The sequence below is a fragment of the Botryllus schlosseri genome, chromosome 12, assembly GCF_051294905.1.
Source record: "Botryllus schlosseri isolate E-star chromosome 12, Bs_hap1, whole genome shotgun sequence".
Lineage (NCBI taxonomy): Eukaryota > Metazoa > Chordata > Ascidiacea > Stolidobranchia > Styelidae > Botryllus > Botryllus schlosseri.
In genome coordinates, this window is record NC_137247.1 from 2,750,131 (window position 1) to 2,778,106 (window position 27,976).

Here is a 27,976-nt window from a genome sequence, read left to right on the forward strand (position 1 = left end):
ATGTTCATTGTACCACAAAAACCAAATCCATGTGATTGGGGTGTTGGCTACTGCTGTATAACCTGTTAATGAGGTAAAACCCATAGCAGCACACTCTGCTCAATATCAACGTAGCAACACTCAGACGCCGAATACATTGTTCGGTTCGGTCCGTTAAGGCATAAGGCATATATTCCATGTCAAGTCCTCGTTGAAATTTTTGGCAAAGCAACGGAAGATATTGATTTTATGGGATGATTATATTATCATTTGATTGCTCCAGTTAATACATTTGGCGATGTTTAAAAATTCAGTATTTACTTCAGCGTTGGGGCATTATGTGGCCAGAGTCGTCGCTAGGTATCGTGTACATTAATATAAATCACTTCACTAAAATGTAGGGTTGGAATTAGCAATATGACTTCACGTGACGTCATGAGGTTCACGTTCGCTTTCACCCAGAACCTTTCAAAAATGTTCGCGTTCACACGAACCTGAACCTTTCAGAGGTTCACAGCGTCCCTAGTGCATAATTTCAGTACTCGAAAGACTTATCTCTCACTATTCGACTCGAACCGTGAAAGTGAATCCTCGAAACATTGTGTCCGACCCTAGGTATTACCGGACACGAAAAGCCACCCAAATGAGTTCTCCATCAGTCAAGATTTGCGCTGTACCTGCCCATATCAATCAGCCGCGTGTTGAGACAGTAAGCAGTCCGGTGCGAAGAAATCGCAAGCTTCTGTTTACAGTCTTCTTACGGTCGTCATGATTACTCGTATAAATTTGTTGCGAATTTGTTGTATATCAGCGGTAACAAGCCACTTGAGAAAGTGTGTCAGTAGGTTGACGGGATCTGCGATGCGACAGTTTGAGCGATAGTCCGCTTGATCATTAAATATTCGTTACTCGATAGCTACTCGCTTCAAATCGCATTGGCAACAAAACGGTATGTTTCCATAACTTGTATTTTGATAAATTGAGAGTGAAGAGACTCTCGGAGGCGGGAAACTTCATATACAATCGAATACTATATTCATATTGAAATAGACCCTGGGAGCATTTTCTTTGTGTTCGCTAAAGGGTGCATATTTCAACATTCCAAATCAGCTGTTCATCAACCGGTACGTCATAATTAGTGATACTCAACTCAATGCCTAATACCCAGGATCAAGTCACTCAAAGAGTTTGCCTAGCTATACAGATGACACAGCACGCGCATTCATCACTTTGGAGGGTTTTATTCGTATCGAACGAACCGCTATCGAATCCGGATCTTTCCACGTAGGAAGTTACCATTGCCTAGCCCTAGAGACTGGCGTTACCTCTTCTGACCATGGTTGTGCACTGTGAATTGCGTGTTCCAAATCCCTGTGTATTATGTCGCCTTTGACCATGAACTTCGACTCACGGTATAAATGTCACGACCAACGAATCCAAATTTCTTTCGCTATAATCGGAGGTAGTTGTCTCCGTTCGTACTCAAGTAGAAGTTAAGTAAGTCGTATATTTTCACTCAAGTATAAGTGAATAGACTATTCATACTTCATATTTCAATATGCTACGTACAGGTAGAACCACTCCGTTACTCACTACCTCTGATTAGAACTTGGCATCCACACGCGGTCGCATACCTTGTAGTAAGCGTAATTATTTGGGTCCGATACACATCATCTTTAATACATTTCACTGCAAATTGAAGTTCAGTGAATGAAGTAAGTAAGAAAATCGAATTGTTGAAAAATTTGAAGTTGGAAAGCTTCTTGGAGGTACAGAACTTCAATATAAAACTGGACAGTATATTCATATTGAAATAATCTCGAATATTTTCGGCTGACACTCGTTAGAGGCAATCGTCATATTACCAGTTCGCGTTTATTTCAGTATGTATATACTATTGAAATGAAGTTGAAAAGTTGAATTTCATCAAGTTTCTTGTTTGTTGTTGCGCGCGGGAGGGCTCGATTGTTTATCTTTTCATCGGAATTCGGTTATACGCAATCTAGCACTCGATAGGACGATATTTTAGTATCAGATGTTTCCGAGAAAATCGTTATATCTCGTAGTGAATCCACGAACCGCTCTGCAATTCTTGATACGCCTCGATCTTGACTTGACAGTCGACAAGGGATTTTCGAACGTCACTTATTTTGGCGTACGACCAACTCACTTTTATAGAATAACGAGAACGAGACGAACGTTCATTCCACGCGAAATGAGAAACGCTATGTTTAGATACGTGTTACGTGTTACGTTTTCGAACATATCGGCTGTAATGATGTCGAAAGAATCCGAATGCGAAACTAATCGGGGAAAGTGTAATTCATATTCTACGCTAAACAGAATATTTCGATGCGTTCAAACAGAAGACTAAGAATAAACCCGTTTTACAAATATAGTTTCATTCATAATTTGATGTTCTCCCATATGTAGTCAGTGCAGAGCAGGGCATAGAGTTGTAGAGAGTATAGCCTTATGAAGAATACACTCGGTTCAGACCATCAGTAATGATTGTGATTTCGTATGGATTGCGCACCGTTTTCGCGAGTTCAGTAATTATGATTCCAATCAAATTTGAGAAAAAAACAGTGCAGCTATAATTATAATTTTAATCTAATTTGGGGACACTGTGAAGCTACTATTCTAATTGTAATCTAATTTGGAAAAAGTGGACATTTTCTAGTTGTCCAAGTCTTGTAGACAGCACACAGTATTTACAAAGCTCCAATTCTGTTGTCAATGGAATTCAGTTTATTGTGGTGTTACTATATATCGACCTGCTTATTTGGCCTTCTTTCCGGCGCTGATCTGGTCGTATACCCGACCACTTTCGTATCAAATAGAACTATCACACCATACCCAAGAAGTTACCGACATTCGCGTGTAAATCAGCAGCCTTAATAAGGCCCTTGGTTTAACAAACTACATGTCATTTCCATCATTATCCCGACGTTATTCGCGCGATTGCTCGGTGTTAGAAAGCCTCTGGATTTTAACGCCTCCGGGACATCGAAGTCGGACGGCGTGTTTACTTTGCTTCGGCTTTAGAATGTTTGCAATCCAGTTGCAACTGTATGAAAATGAAGTTTCTTCAGATTCGCAGACTAAAATCGCATCGCCGTAAAGCCGTATCGACTTCTTAGCGTATAGTTTCAGCGAAACATATCGAATGAAAACTAAGAGTTTCGCTGTTTCAAGTAAATCAAGCTGGTAATGAAAGTCGTTTAGCGATTTATACCTTGTAAGGCAGGAAGCCTGCCTGTTCTCGGACCTGTACTTTATGGACTACTCCAATTCAAATCGTAATGCAATGAAGACGTCACCGTATTGAATTCCATTTCTATTTCCGACAGTTTAGACTCCGTGACAGCGTGTAGCCTTATCTATATGCAGTTTTTGTGAAGGCTGCCTAGATCGTACAGATGTAGAAATTTGGTTCAACGAAGTAGACATAATGGCTGATACTTTAGCACGACGTGCGCCGATGTGTCTGTGATTTGATATGCATAGGTATAATAAGGCATCTATACGAACTACGAAGTTATTCCGTATAGTTGCTTTATCAAGTCTTGTATGGGCGATGTCATATAGGTACACACATATAGCTCCCCTAGCAGAGTCTAGCAAGAGATACACCTGTAGTGTAGAGTTTACACTGAGTTTATGCTTTAAACAGTTTGAGATAAGATAAGGAGCATTTACTAGATAAGGCAATAAGTAAGTAGATACCAATTCCTTGAAGACTAAGATCTCATACTGAATCTGTTTCAGGTGGGATGAAAAAATCTGTGTACGCGTTACGTTGTTTTCAGGCTGACGCGATCGGCAATACCTGCTTTAACGGTGTGAATAATGATGGAAGAAATAATATTATTGTGTTGCCGCGGTTCATTCATGACTTTTCACTTGTAAATTTGAATGAATCATGTGCTGTGCATGAATCTGTATGGTATATCGTTCTACTTTCTACCGTGATGGCTGATCAATTCCACGTAGCTGGCTGGTCCATTTGTGTTGTTATAAATATGTTAAGTGTGAACTGATTCGAACCATAAGACGTATCGTTAATAAATATCGAGCGATTTGAACTTACAGTATGCGTCTCGGTCGTGTGCTGGTCATTAACGCGTCTTTCTCTATAAAGTTAGTCAGGATATTAGTGTTAGCAGCGCCGCTGGTTTAGAGCATAATTATCGAATCAATACATGAGTGTCTCAACTTGTAGTAAAAGTTACGCATGATCAGGCCGAGATAGCATACCATCTGTTAACACCCTTTGAGTGATCACTCCTATCCATTCTCAATCAGCTTACATAACTCGGTAACTTTTGCCAAAAACGGGTTCCGGGCGAGGCACCCTGCATTTCTTACAGGCATCTGTTGTTATAATCCATGGTTATTGCGTAGTCAAATATTGTTTATCAACTAAATCGATGCTCGCTTTCATTCTCGACGGCGCAATATGTCAGCTAGGCGGATATCAAGGGGCAGTGCGGTTCATTTGGTATTGCTTCTAAATAGGCGGATATAATCAGAGTCACTTAGCACGCAGGTATTTGTGCAGTACTCGTGTCAATACAGTTGCCAGAGAGTTATTGAGTATCGTCATCTTTAATGCGTAGCGACACAACTTCTGATAGGTATTGTCCTTCAAGGCTGGCCCCTGAAATGACTGTTGTTTACGTGAGGAGATAGTAGTAGAAACAGGAAACGCGGCTTGCTCAGTTGCCGGCATACTTTGACGTCATCATCGACTGAGGTTGGGGGTTATATTTCTGGTTCATAGCAGACTTGTACATGTACAAACTACCATTATAGTTTGTTGGCGGACACCTAACTACTGTTTTCTTATTAGTTCTAGCTTGGGATTTTGAAAAATGAGTAGTTCTAGCTCTAGTTGCGTATTTAAAAAATATTAGTTGCCGAACTTGCCGACTAAAAAACACGTGTCGTCGCTTGGCGTGAATCGTGATGCCGGTGTTCTGCCGCGTGATGTTCTTCCAGACATTGCTGGCTCAGAATTATCGCCGATCCGATTTCGACAAAATAAATATTAATTGGTAGCTTCGGAATAGTTGTGTTTTATATAGTTTGTTGCAGAATTTTAAAGGTGGTTTGTTCCAGTTCTAGTTGAGAGTTTCTAAAAGCGAGTAGTTCCAGTTCTAGTTCTAGTTTGCACAAGTCTGGATGGTGAAACGCCGGACAAAGTCCAATGCACTGTGTAATAACCAGGGTTGTTCAGTGTTCACATTGACATCTAATGCAACGTGGTCGTTGATGATTGACTGGCGGTGAGAAATATTTGCATAGACTATTTAATGCGACTCACAATGACTTTTTACATAGGCACGCCCCTGAACAATAATGTCCGTCGTGTTTTAAATGATATTTTATAGACGAATATGTCTTTTTCTAGGTGTGCTACCTGTAGTCGATAAAAATATGTATGTAGGAGTATAGTAGCATCCTGCCGCCTGTTTACTCTGGACACTGTGATTAAAATATGACTGATGACGCGATTTCCGACTTCGGTTCTGGAGCTGCCCATTGGCCGGTGATCGTGATCGTTATTTCGGCGGGATCTCTCGTTTGCACCGGGCTACTGATATTCGCGTGCACGTGCTGTTTCAAAACCAAGGTGCCGCAGTACAAAGCAAAGCTTACGCCGAATGTGATCACGTGAGTAAGAATACGTTTTGATTCTTTACCTGTGAAAGTGATGCAAGCATATTCCAAAAGTACTTTCTACGTTGCAAAATTCAAAATGTGAAAAGTGTCTTTTTGAACTTTAGCCCAGTTATCATAACAATAGCACGTAAGAAAGTCACGTAATTCACGCCAGTATATCCCAAACTACTACTTACTTTACAAAATCAAAAATGTCAGGTAAAGGACTGTTCATGTGGAAGTGCGCTGAATAACGTAACCATTTAAGTATGCAGTACAAGTCGGCAAAAATTGTTCCGCACAGGCAAAAAGTACCAATACTTCGTTACGCACCGTCTCTGACCATGGTATAGTGCAGTGGTTCCCAATGTGGGCGATATCCCCCCCCCCCCCGGTGGGAGATTTTGAGAAACAGGGCGGGTGAAAATAACCATGGGAGCGATTCGGGGGCGATATCGTACGACGGAGACGATAGAGAACGAAATCGGCACGAAATGCACGTGAAAAACAGGTTGTTCTTCCGCCTCGAAAGTTGACTAAGAAAAAGGTAAACTCCCACCGATTATACGTGGAGCCGGGTATTTCGGGAGTAGTGTCGTAAAGAATGACCCTTTTTTAGTCAATTCATCAGTGTTCGGAGTTAAGTTGTACAAATTTCCGGATTATATGTCCTCTTTTTCGGTTCCGAAAATATGAGGGGCGAAAATTTGCGTCGAGGTTGATAAGAGGGCGATGATTCGAAAAAGGTTGGGAACCACTGAAGTTATTGACTTATTGGTAATCCACTTCCCACGAATTGAGCGCGATATTCCGGTTTTATGAAGTCGAAGTGAACGAATGTAGACTCCTGATCAAATATGTCGAATCCATGAGAGGTTTGAGCGAATATATATAATTATAAACCATTTGCCGGAATAGAAGCTGCAGGGCGTTGAATCGACGATCAATGACTAGGTGCTTGTCTACAAGAATCCCGCATCCGCTCCTTAACAGTCACTAACTGGTATTATATTCGGTTTCAGGTAGACGGTAGACATTGTCTGATCGCAATTAAGTACATGTCTTGCTTCGTGACCGTGCGTTAACGTGCTGCGTTGTAGGAAATCTAATTCGAAATCCGTATCCTGATTTCAATCGATATGATGTCGATATCCGGTGCAGACATGGCGACTAGAAAATTTGAAGCTTTTCAAAATTAGATTAGATTTAGAATTATAGATACACGGTTTTTTACAAAGTAGATTAGAATTAGAATCACAACTGCACAGTTTTGTTATTTCCAAATTAAATTAGAATTAGAATTATAGCTACACAGTTTTTACAAATTAGATTAGCATTAGAATTACACCCACACATTTTTTCCAAATTAGATTAGAACCAGAATTATAGCTACACAGTTTTTTTCAAAAAATTATTCTAGAAGCGGTCAACTGAAAAAAAATTACCTCCTTGCGATTTACCTCCAATTCACGCGTGTTTCTCTATCTATAGACCGAATCATATTTTTTAATTCTCTCATCAACAGTCATGACCTTTCATGCCATCAAACATTCTGTCGAGGTTGCTAGCATCCCGACAAAGCACTTAGGTCTTGAGTTCCCATAGGGTGATAAACCGACCCACTGTGCCGTTGTTCGCTTCTGCCACGAAATCATGATCCCCGTTTAGCGGGCCAGCGTGGAGCGCGAAAATTTTCGATAATTCAAAATAAAATAGGTCAATAAGATCGGGAATTGCATATATATTGCTATCAATTACTTGTCCTCTCTGCTCACGTAATCAGATTTACCGGTAGAGCTGAGTGAGGTGTCTTGGAAACTATAGGGCCCGTACATAATAATTAAACATATTCGGACGGGCGGACCCGTTGGTACGACTTCGTTACATGATGTTATTTGTTATTTCGTGACCTCCAGTCTGCTATATGAAGAAATATAGAACCGCCCAAACATACTAAACTAAAAGATGCACACGATTTCAAATTGATAGTTCTTCACTGGCATATAATTCTTCTCTGTGGGATGGCAGCCTGTTTGTCTCGTGACGTTCAGATTGCCAAGACAGGAACATTCGGCGCCAGTCATTTAGGCGCCTATAGTCAATTATACCTATATGTATTTTGAATATACATAACGAAGTTTTCGGTCAGCGTAAGGGCAGACCTTTTCGGCCAAGGTTTTCTCGCTGCCGATCGTTCTGGCACACTTCTTGGAGTCGCACGTTACATGGCCTAAAACTTTTCATGTCTTCGTGCGTCGTGGCGTGGTAATCGCCAACGCCGATATGCCCACTTCTATAAATCTTGCGTATTTTATCTTGGTCGAAGAGTACCCAATAATTAAGGTATTTGGAACCAAATCTTTGAAAAAGTTGCATAATTCACTAAATAATTTTGGGCCCCCATCGAGCTCGCTCCCCTCAATTGGGGGGCTTGGGGTGCGGCAGTTACGATCCTGTCAATACCTATATCTATACCTATATCTATAGGTACTGCCCGTTCAACTGGAAAGTTAGGGCACATTGCATTGAAACAGCAGTGACATAATCTTAGCAGTCTACTCACAACTTTCCTGCAATCCTAATTGAAAACTCCAGACTCCAAGCCAAGCAAGAGTATTTTATAAATATAATTTTTTTTCATAAATCGATTTCTCAATATTTTGTGGGGCCGCATGCGGCGCTCAGGGCCGCGGTTGGGAATCACTGCTCGAGACACACTCGGTTTATGCGGTAGCGAGCACAATCAATAACACCGATTATGTCCACTGTCCACTGTCCAGCCTATCTCGCTCGTAAGCTATTGTATGGGTGTTTTGCATCTGGTATGCTGATATTGCATCCGTCATACTTGGTGATGCGATGTTGATTATACAATCATACCTGTACATGTACATTGTACAATTTACTAATCTAAATAGTCGACCGTCAACTAACTACTTTTTTGAGTAGTTCTAGTTCTAGTTGCGCATTAAAAAAAAGCTACCATACCAAACGAATAGAAAACACTTGTCGTTTGGCGTGAATCGTGAAACCGGTGTTACGTTGTGTAATGTACTCCTGGCCATTGCTAGCTCAGAGTCATCACTACCAAGAGTGCATGGCGTAGCCTGGATTGAGCTTTGCGGATTGAAACCCCCCATTACAAACTCGTGCAGATGTTCATGTGGAAAGCCGATCCGATTCCGATAAAGTAAAATAAAAATCATTTGCTTCGAACTTCAATCTAGTTATTAGCGTGTTAGTTCGTTGCGGATTTTTAAAGGTCAGTAGTTCGAGTTCGAGTTACGCATTTTGAAAATCCAGTAATTTGCACCAGCCTGTTGGTTGGTTGGTTTGTGGTATTCATGGTGTTTGTCGACTACTATGGTCATTTACACCAGGCCGATATTCTTTTTATTTTCCGTAACTGCCGACTTATAGCACGGCCCACCTCTAGGCTTTTTGTAAGACACCGCTTACGCGGATGATGTGGCGAGGAGGAGCCTAGGTAAACCTCCAACACTTAGGTATCGGAATTCGGAAGTCGACCTCGGTCGGACTCGAACCCGCACCCATTGGTGTTGCAGCCGCGGATTATACCACTGCGCTATCAGCCTGTATATAATGTTCTTTTCAATTCACCTTGCTGCTGATAATTACCCGTGAAAATATCCAGGTTTATTCCAATGTGAATTCAATAATTATGATTGTACTGATTGACATTCTGGCTGGCGAGGAAGTTTGTTTGAGTGACTTGCTTGGTTCAATTAGTCCGCGACCATCTTAATTAACGTATCGGAGTGGAGCTAGGATGAGCTAGTCCCATCAGATAAGCCTCAGAACACCCCGCGTTTGATCTATTTTGAGTTCGAACAAGTCACGGTACATCCCACCGGTACTGCTTGTTGGATCCCTCTGTTCTTGTGTCACTTCAAAGCGACGCGTCGCCTTTTTAGTGACATATTCGATATGGATTTTGTTGCGTAACTATCGAATCACTTTACCCGGGCGGTGAAACGTGGTTAATTAATCGCCGTGATCGTGAAAGGTAAATTGGAATCGATAGTAAGAGGCGAGTGACAGGCAGTTGAGTGAAATCGATATATCAGTTCATAATCAAATTGCTTTTGCTGAAATATTGATGATGTTGAGCAAGCCGGAGTTTATGGCTTATATCTGACCGGTACTTGAAACTGGGTTAGGTAAAAATAACCTTTTTCTGCTAATTTTACTGGCTGGTTGATTAAGTTGCTAGGTTGGCAAATATCGCTGTACACGAAATTTGACTCAATTCCAAATACAATTAAAAAAAAAAAATTTTACAGGCAAACCCACGAAATTGTCAAATTTGGCTCGATTCTAACCTGTAGAAGCGAAGCTATTACAGAAAGAAAAATGTAAATTTATTAAAAAATAAAAATGAAAAACAAAAAAACAGATTTTACTGGCTACACCATGGAATTGTAACGTTTTCTAAAGAAAACGATGCGTGACAAACTTGGCTCAATTGCAACCAGTAGAGGCGTGGTTATTGGAGTATTTGAAAAAATAGTATTTACGATGGGAAATTCTTAAATTGGAAATGAAAGAACCATCCTTCGTAGTTCGTACATGTTATGTGGTATATAGCGTTCTTTCAGCCAACCTTTATCGACTAGCCAGTGAAATTTGAAGAAAAACCCTGCTTGACGTAATAACGTTGGATAGGCTTACCATACGTCCTCTTTTAAGAGGATTTGTCCTCTTTTTTGACTTTTTTGAAAGTGTCCTCGGAGGACGCCCTTTTGTCCTCTTTTTTGAGATTCCGTCCTCTTTTTTAGGATTTAGAGCAGATTTAGAGCAAATGGCGAGTGATATGCCATATATTAGCACAGACGTGAAGCTCCGACGGGTGAAAAACGGCGATTTTAGCTCTGAGCGAAAAGATGACTTTTTTTTTTTTTTTTTTAGTCATCCACCTAGCAATGTGGGGAGAAAAACGGTATTTTGAGTTCTGAGCGGAAGTGATGACCTTTTTTTTGTCACAAAGTGGGAAAATTTAACCGGTTTTTGAGAATTCTACTCCGGTTTTGAAAGTTGGAAATTTATTTATGAAAAAGTGTCCTCTTTTTAGATTTCCAAAATATGGTAAGCCTAACGTTGGACACTTTAGGATGGGACAATTTGACATGTAACACCTTTCATGTGGGATAAATTTCGGGGTGATAGGGTGATATATTTAGTGTTTGGGTTGGGATTATGATATATATAAGCTTTAATTTCAGGATTAGGGCTGGGTTGAGAGTTACTTTTCGGGTTACACACAAAGTCACATGCTGAGGTGTCGTATGTTCATGTTCAACCGAAGTTTTTCGTTATGTCGCATGCTCGAATGTCGGGCAACGAATAAATCTTCCTACATCAATGCCAACTTTAATTAGACCCCTTCATTATCGACACGTAGGAAAAGCTGCTCCCGTGTTGGCAACGCACGTTTGCGCAATTTCATGAAGTTTACGACTTTAGTATAAATCAATATCAGCGGCTAGCACCTGTCGACTGGCGAGTTTACACAGCCGCAATCCGATGAACCCCATTACGGTTAACCAGCTACTGTTTGCGTATAGTTCTAGTTCTAGTTGCGGCTTTTGAAAATCGGGAAGTTCTGATATAGTTGCGGTTTTTGAAAAGTGACCAAATTCAGAGAAACGTATATACTGTCCTATGGAGAAAATAGCTTTTGGTCCGAAAGTGCATGAGCCCCGTCCGGGTCCGGGCTCGTCAAATTTCGATTCGACCGTGATGAGCTATGAATATGGGAGTAACTAAAGAAGAACTATGCTTAACAATTTTCGCTCCCTTCCAACCAGTAGAAGCGAAGTTATATTGCAGTTGAAAATTTTGGATTCGCAAAAATAGCTTGGACGGTGGGGAATCTCAGAACTATTAACGAAAAACTCAAATAAATTCGCTTCTGCGGGTTGGAGTTGCGTCAAATTTGTTTTCCATCGTTTTTGTAGACGACTCAACAATTTCACGTGGTCGACAGTGAAATTTGACAATTTCTTTTATTTTTTTTATAATACGGTAAATTAATAATTTTCAAACTCATGTGCGTTCACATTTACCGGTAGGGATCGAGCCAAATTTGGTGTGCAGCGTTTTTATGGGCAACCTACAAATTAATCAGCGAATCCCCGGAATCCGGAAAAAATAGTGATCGACCCTAATATGCACAGATCGTGCACATGTATATCACGAGTCGCTGTAAAAACATCAAAGACAAAAATATACAACGTCCACATTCATTGTCATTCAATTTAATTTATTACTACAGGAGGCACCAAAAGAGCAAATTCGATCCGCGCAGGGCGCGGATGCATTCCTTAATTTTCGAAGGAGCTCCGATCGGGTCGGGCCGATGGGACGATTTGTTCGTGACAGGTAATTATTCAAGATATTCTTGGAGGTACAGAACTGATGAATAAACCCGACGAGCGTCAGCTGGAAATAGTAAGGTTTATTCCAGTATGAATATGCCGTATAATTGTACACAAGTGATTCTGCGACTGCGAAAATTCAAACGGCTTAATAACGTAACATGCCGCAGCATGCAACAGCCGCCCGTGCAAATTTATCTTAGCATCTGCAAATTGCCATGCTGTGACGTCACAAAAATTGCAGATGTATTGCTCCGTCATGATCGATACCGATATTTTTATTCAAAGTGTGATGCGATACTAATAACTAGGGCTGGGCAAAATCGAGTACCTGAGTGATTCGATTCTGAATCACGTAAACTGCTTCGAGTCGAGTCGAGTAATCGAGTATCACTCATTATGACGTCATATAAGAATATTATTTGTCAAAGTTCAAATAGGTACCTTTTAAGCGACCACAAAGAATATAATGCCTGTAATCCATCATATTAAGGATACTTTGTTATTTTTTCGACCATACCGATTTCATTGCACTTGGTGACAATATTGTGGCATGATCATGACTTAGGAAATCTGCTATTTCCAGTAACCTTCGTAGCTTTGTACTTCATGTTTCGTATGCTACGATACGGCCAATCAAGGTTTCAAGGCTTCAACAGTGAAATTAGCATAAACTCGTTGATCGTTGATAAAATCAACTTTCGGTGGTGAGGAGCGTATAATTTCAGTACTCGAAAAAATTGTCTTTTACTACTCGACTCGAATCATTAAAATTAATACTCGATTCAGATTCGAGTACTCGAATCATTGTGCCCAGCCCTACTAATAACCACTACACCTTGTCTTCTTAAAAGGCGGCGGCGGGATTTCCGAGAAAGACAAACCAGACAAGGTAGCTGTGCACCACAATCCCCCCGACGTCATAATGCATCCCGCTCTGCTGCGCGTGTTGAACAAAGGTACGGGTTTTTTTATAATTTACAGTATAATCATTATACTAATTAGAGCGAAATACCAGTATTATAATTCTAATCTAAATTGTGAAATCTTTATTTGCTCTAATTCTAATCTAATTTGGGAAATGGCTTTGACTGCTCTAATCTTAATTATATTGTTATTTCTGGTTTTCCTGAAAAGCTTGCTGTGGAGACCTTTACCATTCTCATTCTTGTGACAATGAATTCTTATTTGATATGACCTGAACTTTATTCGATATTTCTAACTTAAGTTGGAAAAACATGTGCAGCCAGAATGATCGTTCTAATCTAATTTCGAAAAAACTGTGTAGCTATAAATCTAATTCTAATATAATTTTGAAAAACGGAATTTTTCTAGTTTTACTAGTTTGCTTCCAACGTGTTTCTTGGATCTGTTTGCACTCAATAAATCATCACGCGACCTGACTAATTCCGGGCTTGAAAGAAGCGGTCCCAAATTCTGTTGATATAGTTCTGTTCTCACTTCCGTCTATGACGCAACAATAGGACCACTGTAGACATGTTTATACTATTTATTGAACCCACTCGCGAATGACGTATACCTAGAGCGTATACCTACCACGCGAGCAGACTACGAGCAGGTCTATCGTTTTGTCCGCTTCTATTCGTGATACCGGCAATAACGATGGAGTAACCTTCAAGTGGAGCGCCATTGTATTTATGTCAAAGTGCAGAATACCGAACCAGTTGCAATTTGTTAGTATTGTTTGTTGAGATCGAGATTAGATATTTAGTAGGGTTACCAAATGTTCCCTCTAATTTTTGAGGGAACTCACTGCGCAGACTCTCGGACAACAGTGCGTAAAGATTGAAAAAAGGTCATCACTTCGGATTTTGTGTGCGCAGAGACCGTGTCAGCACTGCGCATTTGCGCGCGTGCGCAGTTTAGAGGGAGCATTGGTTACCATACGTCATTTTTAAGAGGATTTTTTTGAAAGTGTTCGCGAATGACGCCCAAATGTCCTCTTTTGAGATTTTGTCCTCTTTTTGAGGATCTAGGTTAAATATAGGGCAAAATTCGACTGAGATACAGTAAATCAGCACTGGAGTAACGCTCCGGCGGCTGTTTCGGGAGCTGAGCCGGAAAGTCGACCTTTTTTTAGTCAGACGACTACGAAGTGTAAAAAACTTACCATTTTTCAGGATTTTCCTCCGGTAATGCAAGTCTGAACATTTTGAAAAAGTGTCCTCTTTCAGATTTTCCAAATACGGCAACCCTAGTATTTAGAAGCTGTCGCGTCACTTAATCGGAGTGCGTATTCCAGGGGTCTCCAACTCGAAACGGGTCAAGTTTTCAAATTTTGTAGAGGCCGCGGGCCGCATGAACGCAATATCGAGATAAAATAGACCACACAGTCGAACAACCACGTTTTTAAAACTTTTACATCATGGGCGACGGGCACAGTCACCACAAAAGTTATAATATTTTATAAAAATATATATAAAACAATAATTTCATGATCATCACTTTCATTGTAATGTGAACTGTGAGCTGCATTTTTTTCCAAATTAGATTAGAATTGAAATTGCTGAATTCGCAAAATCTTGGTAATTTAACAAAATTCCGAATTCGAAATAAATGCTACAAAAATCAAGTTCAGTTTATATCAAATCAGGGTTCAGAGAAAGGCAAATGTCTGTACACCAAGCTGGGCTCGTTTCACACTATACAGTTCACCTGTAGCGTTTTCAGGAAAATCAGCAGCCAGATTTGAATTAAAATGAGAGCATAGAGACATTTCGCGAATTAGATTGGAATTAGATTGCTGGTATTTAGCTCTAATTAGTTTAATTAAACAGCTAGAATTACTTAGCTGTCCAAATCTGGTTAAATCTATCAGGTTAAAAATAAAATCAATGTTACATTGTCAATCATGTATGATTGGAGTATAGGCATTGTAAATCGGCAATGGCCGTGACCTTTACATTCCTTCTATATAGACACGCTTAACCTTGATCTGACCACATGTAAGTCCCCCAATGCGCATAATTAACGCGTATTGACCCGGAAGACTAGGTACGCCAGCAGTAACAGATATGATTTGTTTCTTCGGGATGCGTCACATTGAAATGAATCACCTGCGTGGCTGCGTTTCAGAATCTTACGCGCTGAATTCGAGATGACAACAAGCCTAGCCTCGCGTAGGAAATGTTCTCTGCTCAGGTACAGAGTTATTTCGCGATGAGCCTCTGCTGGATATTGATGCGGAAACATTAAAGCTGTGATATCTGGTTATTGTTCGCTGCTGTATATAAGTCCAGGCTGCAGGCTTGTTTCGTCTCAACACCGCGATATTTGTATTGATAGAAATATATCCGTGTTGCAATTGCAATCTGTAGTGTAAAGTGTATCTGTATGATGCCTTACAATTTGTTACGCTGTCAGCGTAGCTCAGTCAGCTCATGTAACCAAAGATAGCTGCTTTACTCCTGCCAAAGCGTTGTCATAGATAGTGTAGGGAGGCACTATTGGTATAGATAAAGGCTACTAAACTATTTTCAGCAATGGTCCAGTGACAAGAGTTTAAAGTTTGCTCAAGTCCGTTATAACTCTCATGAAATAATTCACAGTCATACAAATGTAATACGGTATAACTATATGCAACCTACGTTATAAAGCGGTGACAGCAAAAGCAATAATCGAAATGTGTTTATTGTACTGTTAGTATAGCTGGTGGGTGAATAGGCATTTTTATTGATAACGGATAACGGACCCAGTAAATTATGAGAGAGATTAGGTCCCGTTTCAACTCTGAAAAGTCCGCATTAGGACCGTGGTCCGACAGTTGAGTAGCCTGGGTCTGGATTTGCGCATTTGATAAGTAGATGTGTAGATATGCAACTGGTGTGATTGTAGTTGCAGATGCAAGGAATATTTAGAAATCGGTAATCGACAGATGAATGTGGAAAACATTTATGGTTGCTGCTGCTTGAAAGCGACCGATTCGAAAAGTAAAAATAGTTATGCTGGATTGCTACATATCTTGAATAGTATATCTTATCTATACTGAAATAAACCCCGGAGTAATTGCCAGCCACTAGTAGAGAATCAGAAAGAACATTGCATATCAACAATCTCATCACCAAATTTGACAAATGCATTTTGATCTCTCGTCGAAACATGACGGTCGGTGCTATACAATGTGCGTGCCCATTTTTTACAATCTGAATCAACACAACCGTTACGGATAACGCACGCAAAGCAACTGCACGGTCATATTAGCTGAGATGCATGCGGTTATATAGCTGGGCTTCGAAATGAGGAGTACATTCTACGTCTACGATATAGTTCTAGTTCTAGTTAAACCGGACGAGTCTACCACATGTATATACATGAGCTAACCGTAGACTAATCATTATTGTCCGAGCTTACTCAGTCGCGGTATTTTCACGTCACTGGGTTACTTGTAAGCGATCTATGACGTCGTCCGTTCACGTGTAAATGAGCCATACTTTACTCAGGATCTGCTCTCTTATTCAAAATTGACATGTTCATTCATGAGACAGACAATCGTGGATTTACTGATAATTCCAAGACCTAAATACTGACTGCTAACGTTGCGGTACGTGGTTCTGCATTGGGATCATTCCCAGTACCAAAATGACATTCAAGGCATCCCCTGTTGAAATAGGATAGACACAATGGGCTTGAAAATTGCGATATTGCAATTTCAAATTTAAGTCTAGACGGTGGTGGATTTTCCACACCATATGCATGTTCTGTAGGTAGAGCTGTGTTTCTTGACCGGGGTTCACACGAACCACGGCGTTTGCGGAGCTAGTCTCCGGAGTTCGCTGAAGGTTACATTCATTTGCAGTATATACACGGTTGTTGGTGCACAGTTCATTTCGTGCACCAGCATTTTATAGTATTAGATGTGTTATACGCTACCTTTTTGGTCTGGTGACTAGGTGAAAATTTGGGGTTCACCGCAGCCACTGTTGTAGATGGAGGTAGAGGTTGTAGATGACGATTGGAATTTGAACCGGCCGCTGTAACCCATTGTGTTTACGGATTGATGAGTAAAGGTGTTTTAGTCTATCACATATTAAAATAGCGCGGAAGCCTAAAGACCTCGCAGTGACTTTATTTATGCGGGTTCAATCTATCGCAGAACACCAGCAGTTCAACGTATTAGACTCGCTACAGGAAGTGCCAATATGCAATTGTAATATTGTTCAAGTCGACGATCGCGTACTGTAACGCAATTGAAGAAGATGGGCCCTTCCAGTTGCGCGTTGGCGTAATGGCATCTCATTTGTACATCATACTTTATCGCGTTGCTGCTTTTGACAATGAAAGCAGCCATCCACTCCCGATAGCGAAATCTATTATGGTGCAACGCCCCAAAGGAGTACCGTAAACGATTGGGCTGGAACATAGGTGCACCGCGCAACACAAGTCATCACGATGTCGAATTAGGAAGGTCTCCCTAGAGAACCAGAGATGTCTTCAAGTCGAGTGCTGGTAGCTTTGTTCAGAAAATTGTAGCAGTTATTCAGCGCTGGGACTAATTTACTCAATGTGTTGGCGCTGTACACATCACGCCGCCCCGTATATAGACGCAGTGACGTATTGTAAAGAGGTATAGTTGAGTCGGCAGTTATTCATGTATTACCTCTCAGGTTTCAGTTGATTAACGGTAAAGTGGGCGGTGATTTGTCGACAATTTGATCAATCTTTATTACATACGCCCGGTATTTAGCCTATGATGGTGTTTTTCTCGTCGATTTTGTGGTTTTCGTTACAAATGAAGTAATTCGGCACGTAAACGTTTGCTTCACCATTAAATGTGTGCCTCTCTATCAGATAGGAAATAGCCGCCTAGCATAAAATAAATCAGGCAGCCATGAGAAGGGTGTCGCAGTTTTTCGGTCAGTTGTTTGATCGCAAATCGAAGGGGAAAACTCAAAAATCTCCGGCGAAAGAGAACAGTAAGTGCCGGGTCTAATGGAACGCGATATTCGAATTTTGTAATGTTATTATAGATATGGTGCAAAAGCAATGTCTGTTCGTTATGTCTCCATCGTGATTTACTTTTACATAGGAATAGGTAGAACGAAGTAAATATATTCGCAACGCAAAAACAAATGCTCAGCTAACGCTACAATGCGACGCGGTAGGATTTGAACAACAACAAGCAAATCAAACATGAACACACTTACTGAAATTCTACGGTTCAACTTATCTCATTGTTCTTAAAACGTACTAATTCCATTGACGGCGGAAGCGCGATGTTTCTTCTATTCATCCGGGGCCTATCTTGCGTCATCATAGGCCCCCTTTCATCAACTTATTTTATTGCACACTGTAGAACCACGGGTGTAAAAATAGGTGTATTTATCAGATTTCCACCACAACGTGAGGTTTAAATCAGGTGGACGGCACTTTCAGATCAAATTGTGCTTTCGCACCCTTCCAAAGGGAGAAGATATGCCAAATACACCGTTCGCTATGGAGGTGCATATCCCACGAGTGTTGTGGGTTCCATTTTCGTGTGCTACTTCAAGAAATCCAAAAAGATGGTACAGCAAACAACCCAACTAACTCCCCTGGGATATATATCAATATGAATTGGTTTGAGTGACTCGTTTGCACCCTACGGAAGGGTGAGATAGCATAATTTAGCACCTGAAAGTGCTGTTTACCTATTTCCACCCCACACTGTGGTGGAAATCTGACAGATAAACACACCTGTTTAACAGTCATGGATTTACAGTGTACGCTAGGGTCAGAAACTGCGAAATACACGATATTCGTTTAAAGTGCAGCGTCCGGCTGTCAGTCACTGCTTTTATTCAGTTAGCCTACGTTCTTTCTTTGAAACTCAGCACACATTATTCACGCACCATCAATTTGCCAGATATCTTGTTTACACCCAACTATACGAATAAAACTTTCATGGTTCGTCGCAGAGTCGCGGAATATCACGCAAGGACAGGCCATTATCGTTCCCACGAACTCCGTCGCGTCGCCAGCCCGGACCGCCCAATCCGCCCATCCGTCGACGTCATTACAGGAGTTAATGAAGCAGAACGGCGACGACTCTCAGGGGGAGCAAGGCACTCCTCTCGGCGAATTTCCAATCCGGCGCGAGAAGAGCCAGGAGTTCAACAGGGGTGAGTGTGCGATCAATACAACATGTTTCGGGTAGCAGGCAAACGACACAGTAAAAGCTGGGTGTGCAGGCCGGACTTGGATAAACGTGTAATTGTGAAATGTTTCTATGCTCAATTTTAATTCTAATCTAATCCTGGCCTTCCTGAAAATGCTACTGGAGAGCTGCAAGTGCGAAACGTCCCAAGCTTGATGTGCAGACGTTTTACATTACCGTGCTTACGAGAATCCACTCTGGTACGACATGAACAGAACTTGATTTTTGCTGTATATCATTCTATTTCGGCATTTGATTCAATTTCCAAGTTTTCGCGAATTCAGTAATTCCAATTCTACCTATTAAACTGTAATTCTAATTCTAATCTAATTGGAAATAGCTGAAATTTTTTTAGTTTTCCAACTCTACAAGCAACAACCACAACGATGTTGTTTCACAGACGGCAGCATCTTCTACTACAAACCCAAGCGAGAAGCCACCACCAAAACCCCCACCCACGAAAACAGACCGCACCCTTCCAAGTCCCCGTTACGTGACCCCGCACCGTCCGCAGACCCCGTAACGACTCGAATCGAAGCTTTAAAAAAGCAGAGACAACCCCGTAAGTCCCAGAGGCTGCCTCACTTCGACCGGACCAGCGGAGAGTGGGACAACGTACCCAAGCCGAGACAGCACGATGTCAGACCGCCCATACCGGACCGGAAGTACTTACTAGGCGACTCTGATGTCATAACGGACTGTTCCGAAACAATGCCGCGTCCCACGAACTCAGGGAATACAAAAGACGCGATAATAGACATAAACACCGATAGACCAATAGGAAGACAGAACGCGAGTCACGTGACCAAATCTCCCGCGCGGTCGTCCGACATTTCACGCCAATCCTCACCGTCCAGCGGTGCTACCAGAATGTTACCTTGCTCTCCTGTTTCAAAAATGAAACAGAGAGATCATAGAAATCAAAGCCCCATAAGCGACACTGTCTTTATTCCTAACGTGAACCCCGCCTACACCCACGGGTCTTCGACGCCCCCGGGCCATTCTCCGAGGAAAGATCCTACGAATCGTGCACAAGTTCGTTTAGAGCCACACGAAGACGAAATGATTGGGTAAGACCGTGGTTATCTCTAGGCCTGTGGGCAGAATCGAGTATCGCCATGACAGTGTGAAAGACGTGGAAAGTTTAATTACGTCGGTTCATGCGATGCGACCACAAAGAATATAATGCCATTTTTAACTCACATTAAAGATAGTTTGGTGTTTTTTCGACCATGCCTATTTCATTGCACTTTTTGGCAATGCTGTAGCTGATTGTTGTTGATAAATTAACTCTCTCTGGCAAAAGAGAGTGGAATTTCAGTACTCGAAAACATGTTATGTCCGTCGGGGATGCCTGATCTGAATCTCCAAATTCTATCTGTAGGGTGTTGCCGGACGGTACTTGCGAGGTCCTAGACGAGACACAACGACCGACGAGCAGACACAAAAGAGTAAACGAAATGATACACGATCACCAACGCCGCCAAAGCATGAAGCCGGGCATGTACTACAGGCCTAAGGTAAGGCGGTTAAGCAAAGGTAGATGTCTGCAGACACGGTCAGAGTTATCATGGTTCATACCAAAGTTGTAACCAAGTCAAAAGGTTCCGAGTCACAAGTCAATCTTACTTTTATAGTTTTGACTCGAGTCAAGTCGAGTCATTATCAATTCATCACCGAGTCAAGTCTGAGCTGAGTCCAAGACCAAATCGGGGTGCGGAGGCTCGAGTCCAAGTCATTGTGTTTACTGTTCAGTTTCGATTTTCACATTCCTAACAGTTTCCAACCCTGTACGAGTACTGATAGATGAAAAACCAACAATGTGTAACATTACTATTATTCGTAGTTACAATGAAATGTCTATCTTGGCCGTCTGAGTCTCGAGTCATATGAGTTGATTAGAGTCCCACGCAATGACTCGAGTACAAGTAGAGTCAATATGCAATTCACTCGATTCGAGTCTAGTCATTTTCAGTATTTAAAAATCTTGATTCGCAAAATAACTCAAATAAGTTCGCTTCTACGCGTAGGAATTGCGTCAAATTTGTTTTTCATCGTTTTGTAGACAATTGAACAATTCCACGGGGTTGACAATAATTGTTTTTATAATAATTCAAAATGATCAAACTCTCGTGCGTTCACATCTACCAATTGGAATTGAGCCAAATTTGATGTGCATCGTTTTTAGGCGACCTAACAATTTAATCAGTGAATCTCCGGAATCCGGGAAAAGCGCGAATGAGCGTAGCATCGAATTAGCATAGAATTTTACACCAAAGTCCTCGTTACTGCTTATCCTACAGAATGCGCGTCTTCCTTTTCAGCCCTACTACCGCCAGAGATCGTCCGATAAACGTTACTCCGACGCCTCCGACTATTCCGACATGTTCAATCGGAACAGCGAATATCTTGATGACGTCCCGACGGTGAGTTGATTATGAACTCAATTACAACTCAATCACCAAATATGACGTTACCTGTATAAAAAAAATCGAACACTCCAGGCAATGTACACTATATTTATATATTAGGGCGGTTCAAAAATAACCTTTTTTCCTTAATCTTGCGGGCTACGTGATTAAATCGTTAGGTTGCCTTAAAAAACGACGCACACCAAATTTGAATTCATTCCAACCAATATTCGCGGTTTACGTAGAGTTTGAAAATTTTGAATTTGCCCAGAAACGCAAAAAATTTTTTTTTTCAAATTTTTCTGCCAACCCCATGAAAATGTTGGGCTGTCTTCAAAAACTATGCAAAACAAATTTGACTCAATTCCAAGCCGTAGAAGTGGAGTTATATCAGTTTTTCTTTGATAATTCTGGGATTATCCTTGATCGGTGGATAATCCAATAATTTTCATCGAAAAACTGGAATAACTCCGCTTCTACAGCTTGGAATTGAGTAAAATTTGTTTTGCATAGTCTTTGAAGACAGCCGAACAATTTCATGGGGTTGGCAGAAAAATTTGAAAAATTTGTTTTTTGCGTTTCTGGGCAAATTCAAAATTTTCAAACTCTACGTAAACCGCGAATATTGGTTGGAATGAATTCAAATTTGGTATGCGTCGTTTTTTAAGGCAACCTAACGATTTAATCACGTAGCCCGCAAGATTAAGGAAAAAAGGTTATTTTTGAACCGCCCTATTATATATACACGGGTATATTCGGGTTTATTTCAATGCGAATATATATCATTCAATTGCATATAGTACTTCTGTACCTCCAAGTGTTTGGCTTGAGATAGTCCTTTTTTGTGTTTTAGGGCGAAGATCCGTATTTCTTCAGATCTCGATGGTCATCTGCTTTCGGTGAGTATCTAGTTTCAAGAGGTGGTCAGCTGGGTTTTAACCGAGTCACAAGGTTCTGAGCCACAAGTCAATCTCATTTATATAGTTTTGACTCGAGTCAAGTCGAGTCATTTTCAATTCACTGCTGAGTCAAGTTCGAGTCCGAGTCAGCTAATTAAGGGTCCTTTCCGAGTCATAGTGTTTTGACTCGAGTCCGAGTCCAAGTCATCATGTTCACTGTTCAGTTTTCAGTTCAATCCGGTTCAACCCACTTTAATTCAACTCTACTCGAGTAATATAGAACGACTCGCAATTTCTGGCCCTATATTTTCCAAGTATCAGTACTGATAGACGAAATTACAATAATGTGGTGACTTTCTTCGAAGTTACAATGAAATGTCTGTCTTGGCCGTCCTACTCGCGGGTCATATGACTTGCTTTGAGTCATGTACAATGACTCCAGTACAAGTCGATTCAATACAAAAATTGACTCGAGTCGGGTCATTCTACATTTTTGAAAAATGACTCGAGTCAAGTCGAGTCACCAAAAAATCGCGACTCTAGTCATTACAACCCTGGTGGTCAGTATTTAATTACTGATACTTTTTCGAACTAATCAAGTAGGTTTTGGTACTTTCATTACTCGTTACTCGGACAAGTGGATATGCTTTGTTTGGTGACTGCCCCTTATGCTTTTGAAGTCAAACCACGTTCTTGTTACGTTTTAAATTTTATCATATAGAAAGTATAGTATTTGTATTGATTCGCGTCGGCTTCACGAGGGGGATTGTCATCGCCACCGGGCGATTTATACCCTGTATTACGTGATAGATTATAATTTCCAAAATTCCAATTATTTTCATCGCCATTAGTCATTCTGCTTTAGTCTCAAAGACGTGACTTACTATTTCAAGAACTGGCACCGACGCTTGACTGATTAAAGTAAGCAACTCTCTACCCATTCTATCTGTACTAAATAACTACTGGGGTCTTCCCAGATCTTTCATTGCTACTTATATTTGAAGTGATATTGACATCCCTCGTAAAATCCACTTGTAACCGAGTAGAAATTTACAGCATCCCTTCTACTTGGGTAACGACTGTGGCTGCTTTGAGCGTCAGTGCTACTTCAGCATTACCATTCCATTTCCATGTCAATTTTGTAAGTGCAAGTTTCCAAGCAGCCAGCTTGTGTCCCGAGTTTACGCTGTAAGGTTCTATTTTTGAGAATGTTTCGTCTCCTTGATTCAGAACCTCCGGGGGACTCTCGGCAACACAGACTTTCCAGCATGCGTGAACCGGACTTCGAAGCGAAAAGAAGAAATTCGAGAAAGCAAAGGTTCGTCTACATTATGCATATATTTTAGATTCGATTTTGGTTTGGTCTTGTGCGTCGTGTCTTTGTGTTGATGGGAGGAATTCGAGAAGAAAATTCGAAGAATTTCGAAGTGCTTTCTAATACCACCTCCTATCATTTCATCTTATCTCAAATTTGCGGTATTTTCCTATCTATGAAACCATTTATAAACTGAATTGAACTGAACTATCCGTAAATTTATCCTTAGTCCATAGCAAACCTAATCTCTATTTCTCCTTTCATGGTCATGAATATCGTCATGCCTGTACTCATGAACCTCGTTCCACACGATTTTTTTAATAGATCAGTAACTATGTACTTCTACTTTTCGGAGTACTCAAAAATATTTTGAAGGGAACCCGTCACCAAATCGACTTTTTGATACAACCTGCTCGTGTTCTTTCAAGCAGTGTCTACGTTAATTGGCGTATTTTTGCGTGTCTTGTAAATCGCTAATTCTTCTTGCGCTTGATTAGACAAGACACTCACTACGTGACCTCTACTTCTACCCGAGTAACAACGATGACTTCTTTGACCGCCTCTGGCTCTGGGTGGCTCGACTTTCATTACGTGTTATATCTAGCCTCCCGTCTATACCTTGTCGTATATCACATTTCACCGAATCGCATTTTTGTTATGTATGTTATTGATTTGAACGGTGGAATAATGAAGATTCTCACTCTCTATATATATATTCACGAAATATTTTATTTCAGACACTCACGCCGTTGGAGTAGCAGCAGCAGCAGCGACTCGCCTCCAGATCGCCCAACACGCAGCAGTAGCAAATCCACGTCTTCAACCTCCCCGAAAAGGTCCCACCGCCGCAAACAAGCACCTCTCCCCGAACTGCCGTACCAACACGCACAGCAGCATAACCCCGACACGTCTCAACCAATTCGAAATCGACAGTCTCGACGCAGCCGTCGCGGACAACCGCCACTTGAAGTCTTGGTTGAGCAAAAGCAACACAATGATGACCTGTTAGTCTCGCCCGGACATCAACCCAACTATCCTGTAGACGTGGCTAAGATACGTCGTGGACTGCAGCAATCTCATCCCGAAAGCAAAGCTAACGATTGCGAGCAGAGCGGTCAAAGCGCGCTAAAAATACAGCACAAACCTGATCAGACAGGTTCAAACAGCTCGCTTCACGAGCGGGCTTCTAGCGATTACGGTAGTTTAATTGACATCTTGTACCGGTACAGGCAGAGCGTCCGTAAGTCTCGCGTTAACGATAAAACCCCAGAAAGCAGATTTAAGCGCGAGAAACTAAAAAACAAACTCAAGGAAGAGTTGGAACCGCGAAATATGCAGTCCCGAAACGTGGAGATGGTGGTCGAAACCCTGCTGTATCTCTGCGAGGCAGAGAGCAGCCGAGAAAAGAAACGGTCATGGCAGAGAGACATTCAATCCGATACGAACGCTAGAACAGCAAGACCTAGCTCATACGTAGGCACTTCCGTAATGAACGAAAATGAAGACAGTGGATTAATAAATATGTCAAAAACCGACCTAGGTAACTGTGACGATTACGCCAGGATCCGTAGTCATTCCGACACTAGAAACTATCTCAACGACTCCCAGTCTAAGAGTCCTTCTAGAATTAAACCAACGGAACATCCTTCACCTGCGCCGCGCGGAACAACAGATCAGCAATCCGTTAATCTGGAACCAGCGGACCAAGACTTTGCATTCCCTGCAGTCGAAGACTTAAATCGGATGTTAGGAGAAAATGCGCCGCCCCCTGTACCCCCTCGACGGAATCGAAACCCCCAATCACCTGACTTGCCCCCGCCTGTAACGCCACGCAGGGTGCCGAATCGACAGTTACCGCCATTGCCGATGGAAAATCCGATCGAAAACACCCAAAACAGCGAGTATTCGCAGATTCCAAACGGGAAAATTACGGATATCGGTAATAATTCTAAACGGAAAAATGGCGGAAACGAGCCGGATTACGCGAAAATCCGTAAAACGCGGCCTTCTAATCAGCGGAAATCGCTTCCAAGCTTGCATTTGACAGAAAGCGAGCTGCTTTGGCTTCAACAAACCGCGGGTGGCGAGGATAATAGCTACACCCCTAAATCTCAAGGGCAAAAACGCAGAAACAAGTTTCAATCCACTCGCGTTGGAAACCGAGCCGAATTGCCCTCTCCCCCCGTACCTCCGCCCAAAGAAAAGATCGATTTAGACGACATACCGGTGCACGAAACCACAGACGCAGAGGACATCATCAAAGCAGTACAGCGTAAGATGTCAGAGCATCAAACCCCTCCGCATTCAAACAAGGCGCACACGCCCAGAGACGCAAAAACACATTCCGAATCGGAGACTGGAACTTGGAGTAGTGTGACGTCATCAGAGATACCCGTCACGCCTCGCCGGACGCATCTAGCGTCTGAGACAAACCGCTACCGCGCTTCTGAGAGTCCTGTGTTTTTAAGGGAACATTCTCAACAGAATAGGGGCAACAAAGCGACGAATCGGCATCTTAACAGGGCTGAATCTTTATCGCCCGCTAGAAATACGCAACAGGTCGGGACAAAGCGTCAAAATTCACCGAATATCCTACCAAAACTTGTCGGTAATTCGGTGAGATATAACTCAACCAGCAGCGTCAACATCACCCCGCCGTTGACACCGCCTGTCCTGAATACGGCCGTTTCTCCGCGCCGTTTTAGAACGCAACATTCTGCGATTGACAGTCCTATCTCTCCTACACCCACACCATCCAAAAGAGTTCCAAATTTCAGCAGAGTGTCCCCTAGAACAGTGCCTAAAATCCCTCTTGTTTCAAGACCGCTTATTCAATCTACCAGCACTCGTGATGTAGTGGTTTCAATCGATTCAGACAGGAGACGCATATCGAGGACAGGCGAGATCGTTTACTTACCAGAAGATAACGACTACGCCGACCCTATTGATGCTATAACACCGTCTTCACCTCACCATGCAATGTCGCAATACCCGACGCCTATGTTTCGTCTCGACAACGCTCCGAACTCATTTTATCCAATAGTGGAAGAAGGCGACTACGCGGTGCCTGTTGACTATCCCCCTAGCCCTGGGCTTCAACGAAGGATAGCTCACAGGAGCAGAGAGAATCTGATGAGCGATTATGAGTCTTCGGTTTGACAGAGTAAATCTGAATAAACTGAAGCGGTGGTCTGCAAACTGCGTTGAGACAATATACGATTCTTCACGCCAAAACGCGGAGTCGTGCGGGTCCGCAAAGTAAGCCGTCAAGCTGACGTGAATGATCAAGAAATACTGACGAGCTGGTCTCACTGTACCATATTTGCGAGCGTGGCGTTCCTGTTATCTGTAAACTGATTGTGCGTGTCCAGTGGTGGTCAAAGTAGTTATCATTGGCACTCTATTAGAAGTAGCAGTAACTCCGTTACTGACCACCTGTGTCCATATCAAGTCCTGCGTTTGATTGCCTTTCTGAAGAAACATCACCCCTCCTGGATGCACGACGCCCGTACGCGATTGCCTACGTATGACAACCATATTTTTTTGTCCTTCCCATCATAGACACTGAAAAGACGCCCTGTTTTATACCGTAATTGAAAATTCATGATGGATATAGTAGATAACTTATACAGAAAGGTGACGTGATCGGAAAATGTGATGTATATTGTACAGTTGAATACGCAAAAGTACAACTAAGAGTTAATGAATATAATTCAGCTTCTCGTATATAATTAATGATGATTCGTGCGTGTATGCGCTCGTTAAACTGTCCAATGATTATCGCAGCGTTCGTTTTAGAGCTCTACAGTCAAAATCTGATCGTTATTGTGACATCATTGCCAATTGCATACTACCATGTACTCTTGCGCGACTGAATAATTCTATTTCTAGCTATACGTGTAACGAAGTTTCCTATCTCATGTCACTCTAACGACCGAATTTATTTGTTTTAAAATTTATGTTTTGCTATATATTTTATTCGCAAATATTCACTTTATTGCAATAGTCAGTCATATGTTATTCGTTATTTTCACATTTTTTTGCAATAAAATCCAATCATTAATTTTGAAGCAGTAAGCAGCGTACGCGGTACGTACGATGAAACGAAAATAGAATTGTATGAAGTCGATGTAAAACTGAGATATTCATCATTA

The 27,976-nt window shown here is 41.7% G+C and overlaps 3 protein-coding genes and 1 long non-coding RNA gene across 5 annotated transcripts in view; 1 reads left to right on the plus strand and 3 right to left on the minus strand.

Moving 5' to 3' along the window:
• LOC145451538 (uncharacterized) overlaps positions 1-27,976 on the minus strand; it is a 232,931-nt gene that overhangs the window by 162,392 nt on the left and 42,563 nt on the right. The gene's annotated exons all lie outside the window — the stretch shown is intronic.
• Positions 1-27,976, minus strand: part of LOC145451515 (RNA-binding protein RO60-like) — a 250,536-nt gene that overhangs the window by 114,437 nt on the left and 108,123 nt on the right. The window lies entirely within an intron of this gene.
• The window catches only part of LOC145451528 (uncharacterized), a 207,447-nt gene that overhangs the window by 71,251 nt on the left and 108,220 nt on the right, over positions 1-27,976 (minus strand). The window lies entirely within an intron of this gene.
• Positions 1,710-27,885, plus strand: LOC145451510 (uncharacterized). Of its 2 annotated transcripts, XM_080329720.1 has the most exons (10): positions 1,710-5,658; positions 11,942-12,048; positions 12,899-13,003; positions 18,959-19,162; positions 19,598-20,267; positions 20,582-20,717; positions 21,522-21,623; positions 22,462-22,507; positions 23,738-23,825; positions 24,560-27,885. In XM_080329720.1, the coding sequence occupies exons 1-10, from the start codon at positions 5,483-5,485 to the stop codon at positions 26,979-26,981; spliced, it is 4,056 nt and encodes a 1,351-aa protein (XP_080185846.1). In that variant the 5' UTR covers positions 1,710-5,482; the 3' UTR covers positions 26,982-27,885. The 2 variants fall into 2 exon arrangements, with proteins under 2 accessions (XP_080185846.1, XP_080185847.1); XM_080329721.1 differs by lacking the exons at positions 1,710-5,658; positions 11,942-12,048; positions 12,899-13,003 and adding an exon at positions 13,862-17,977.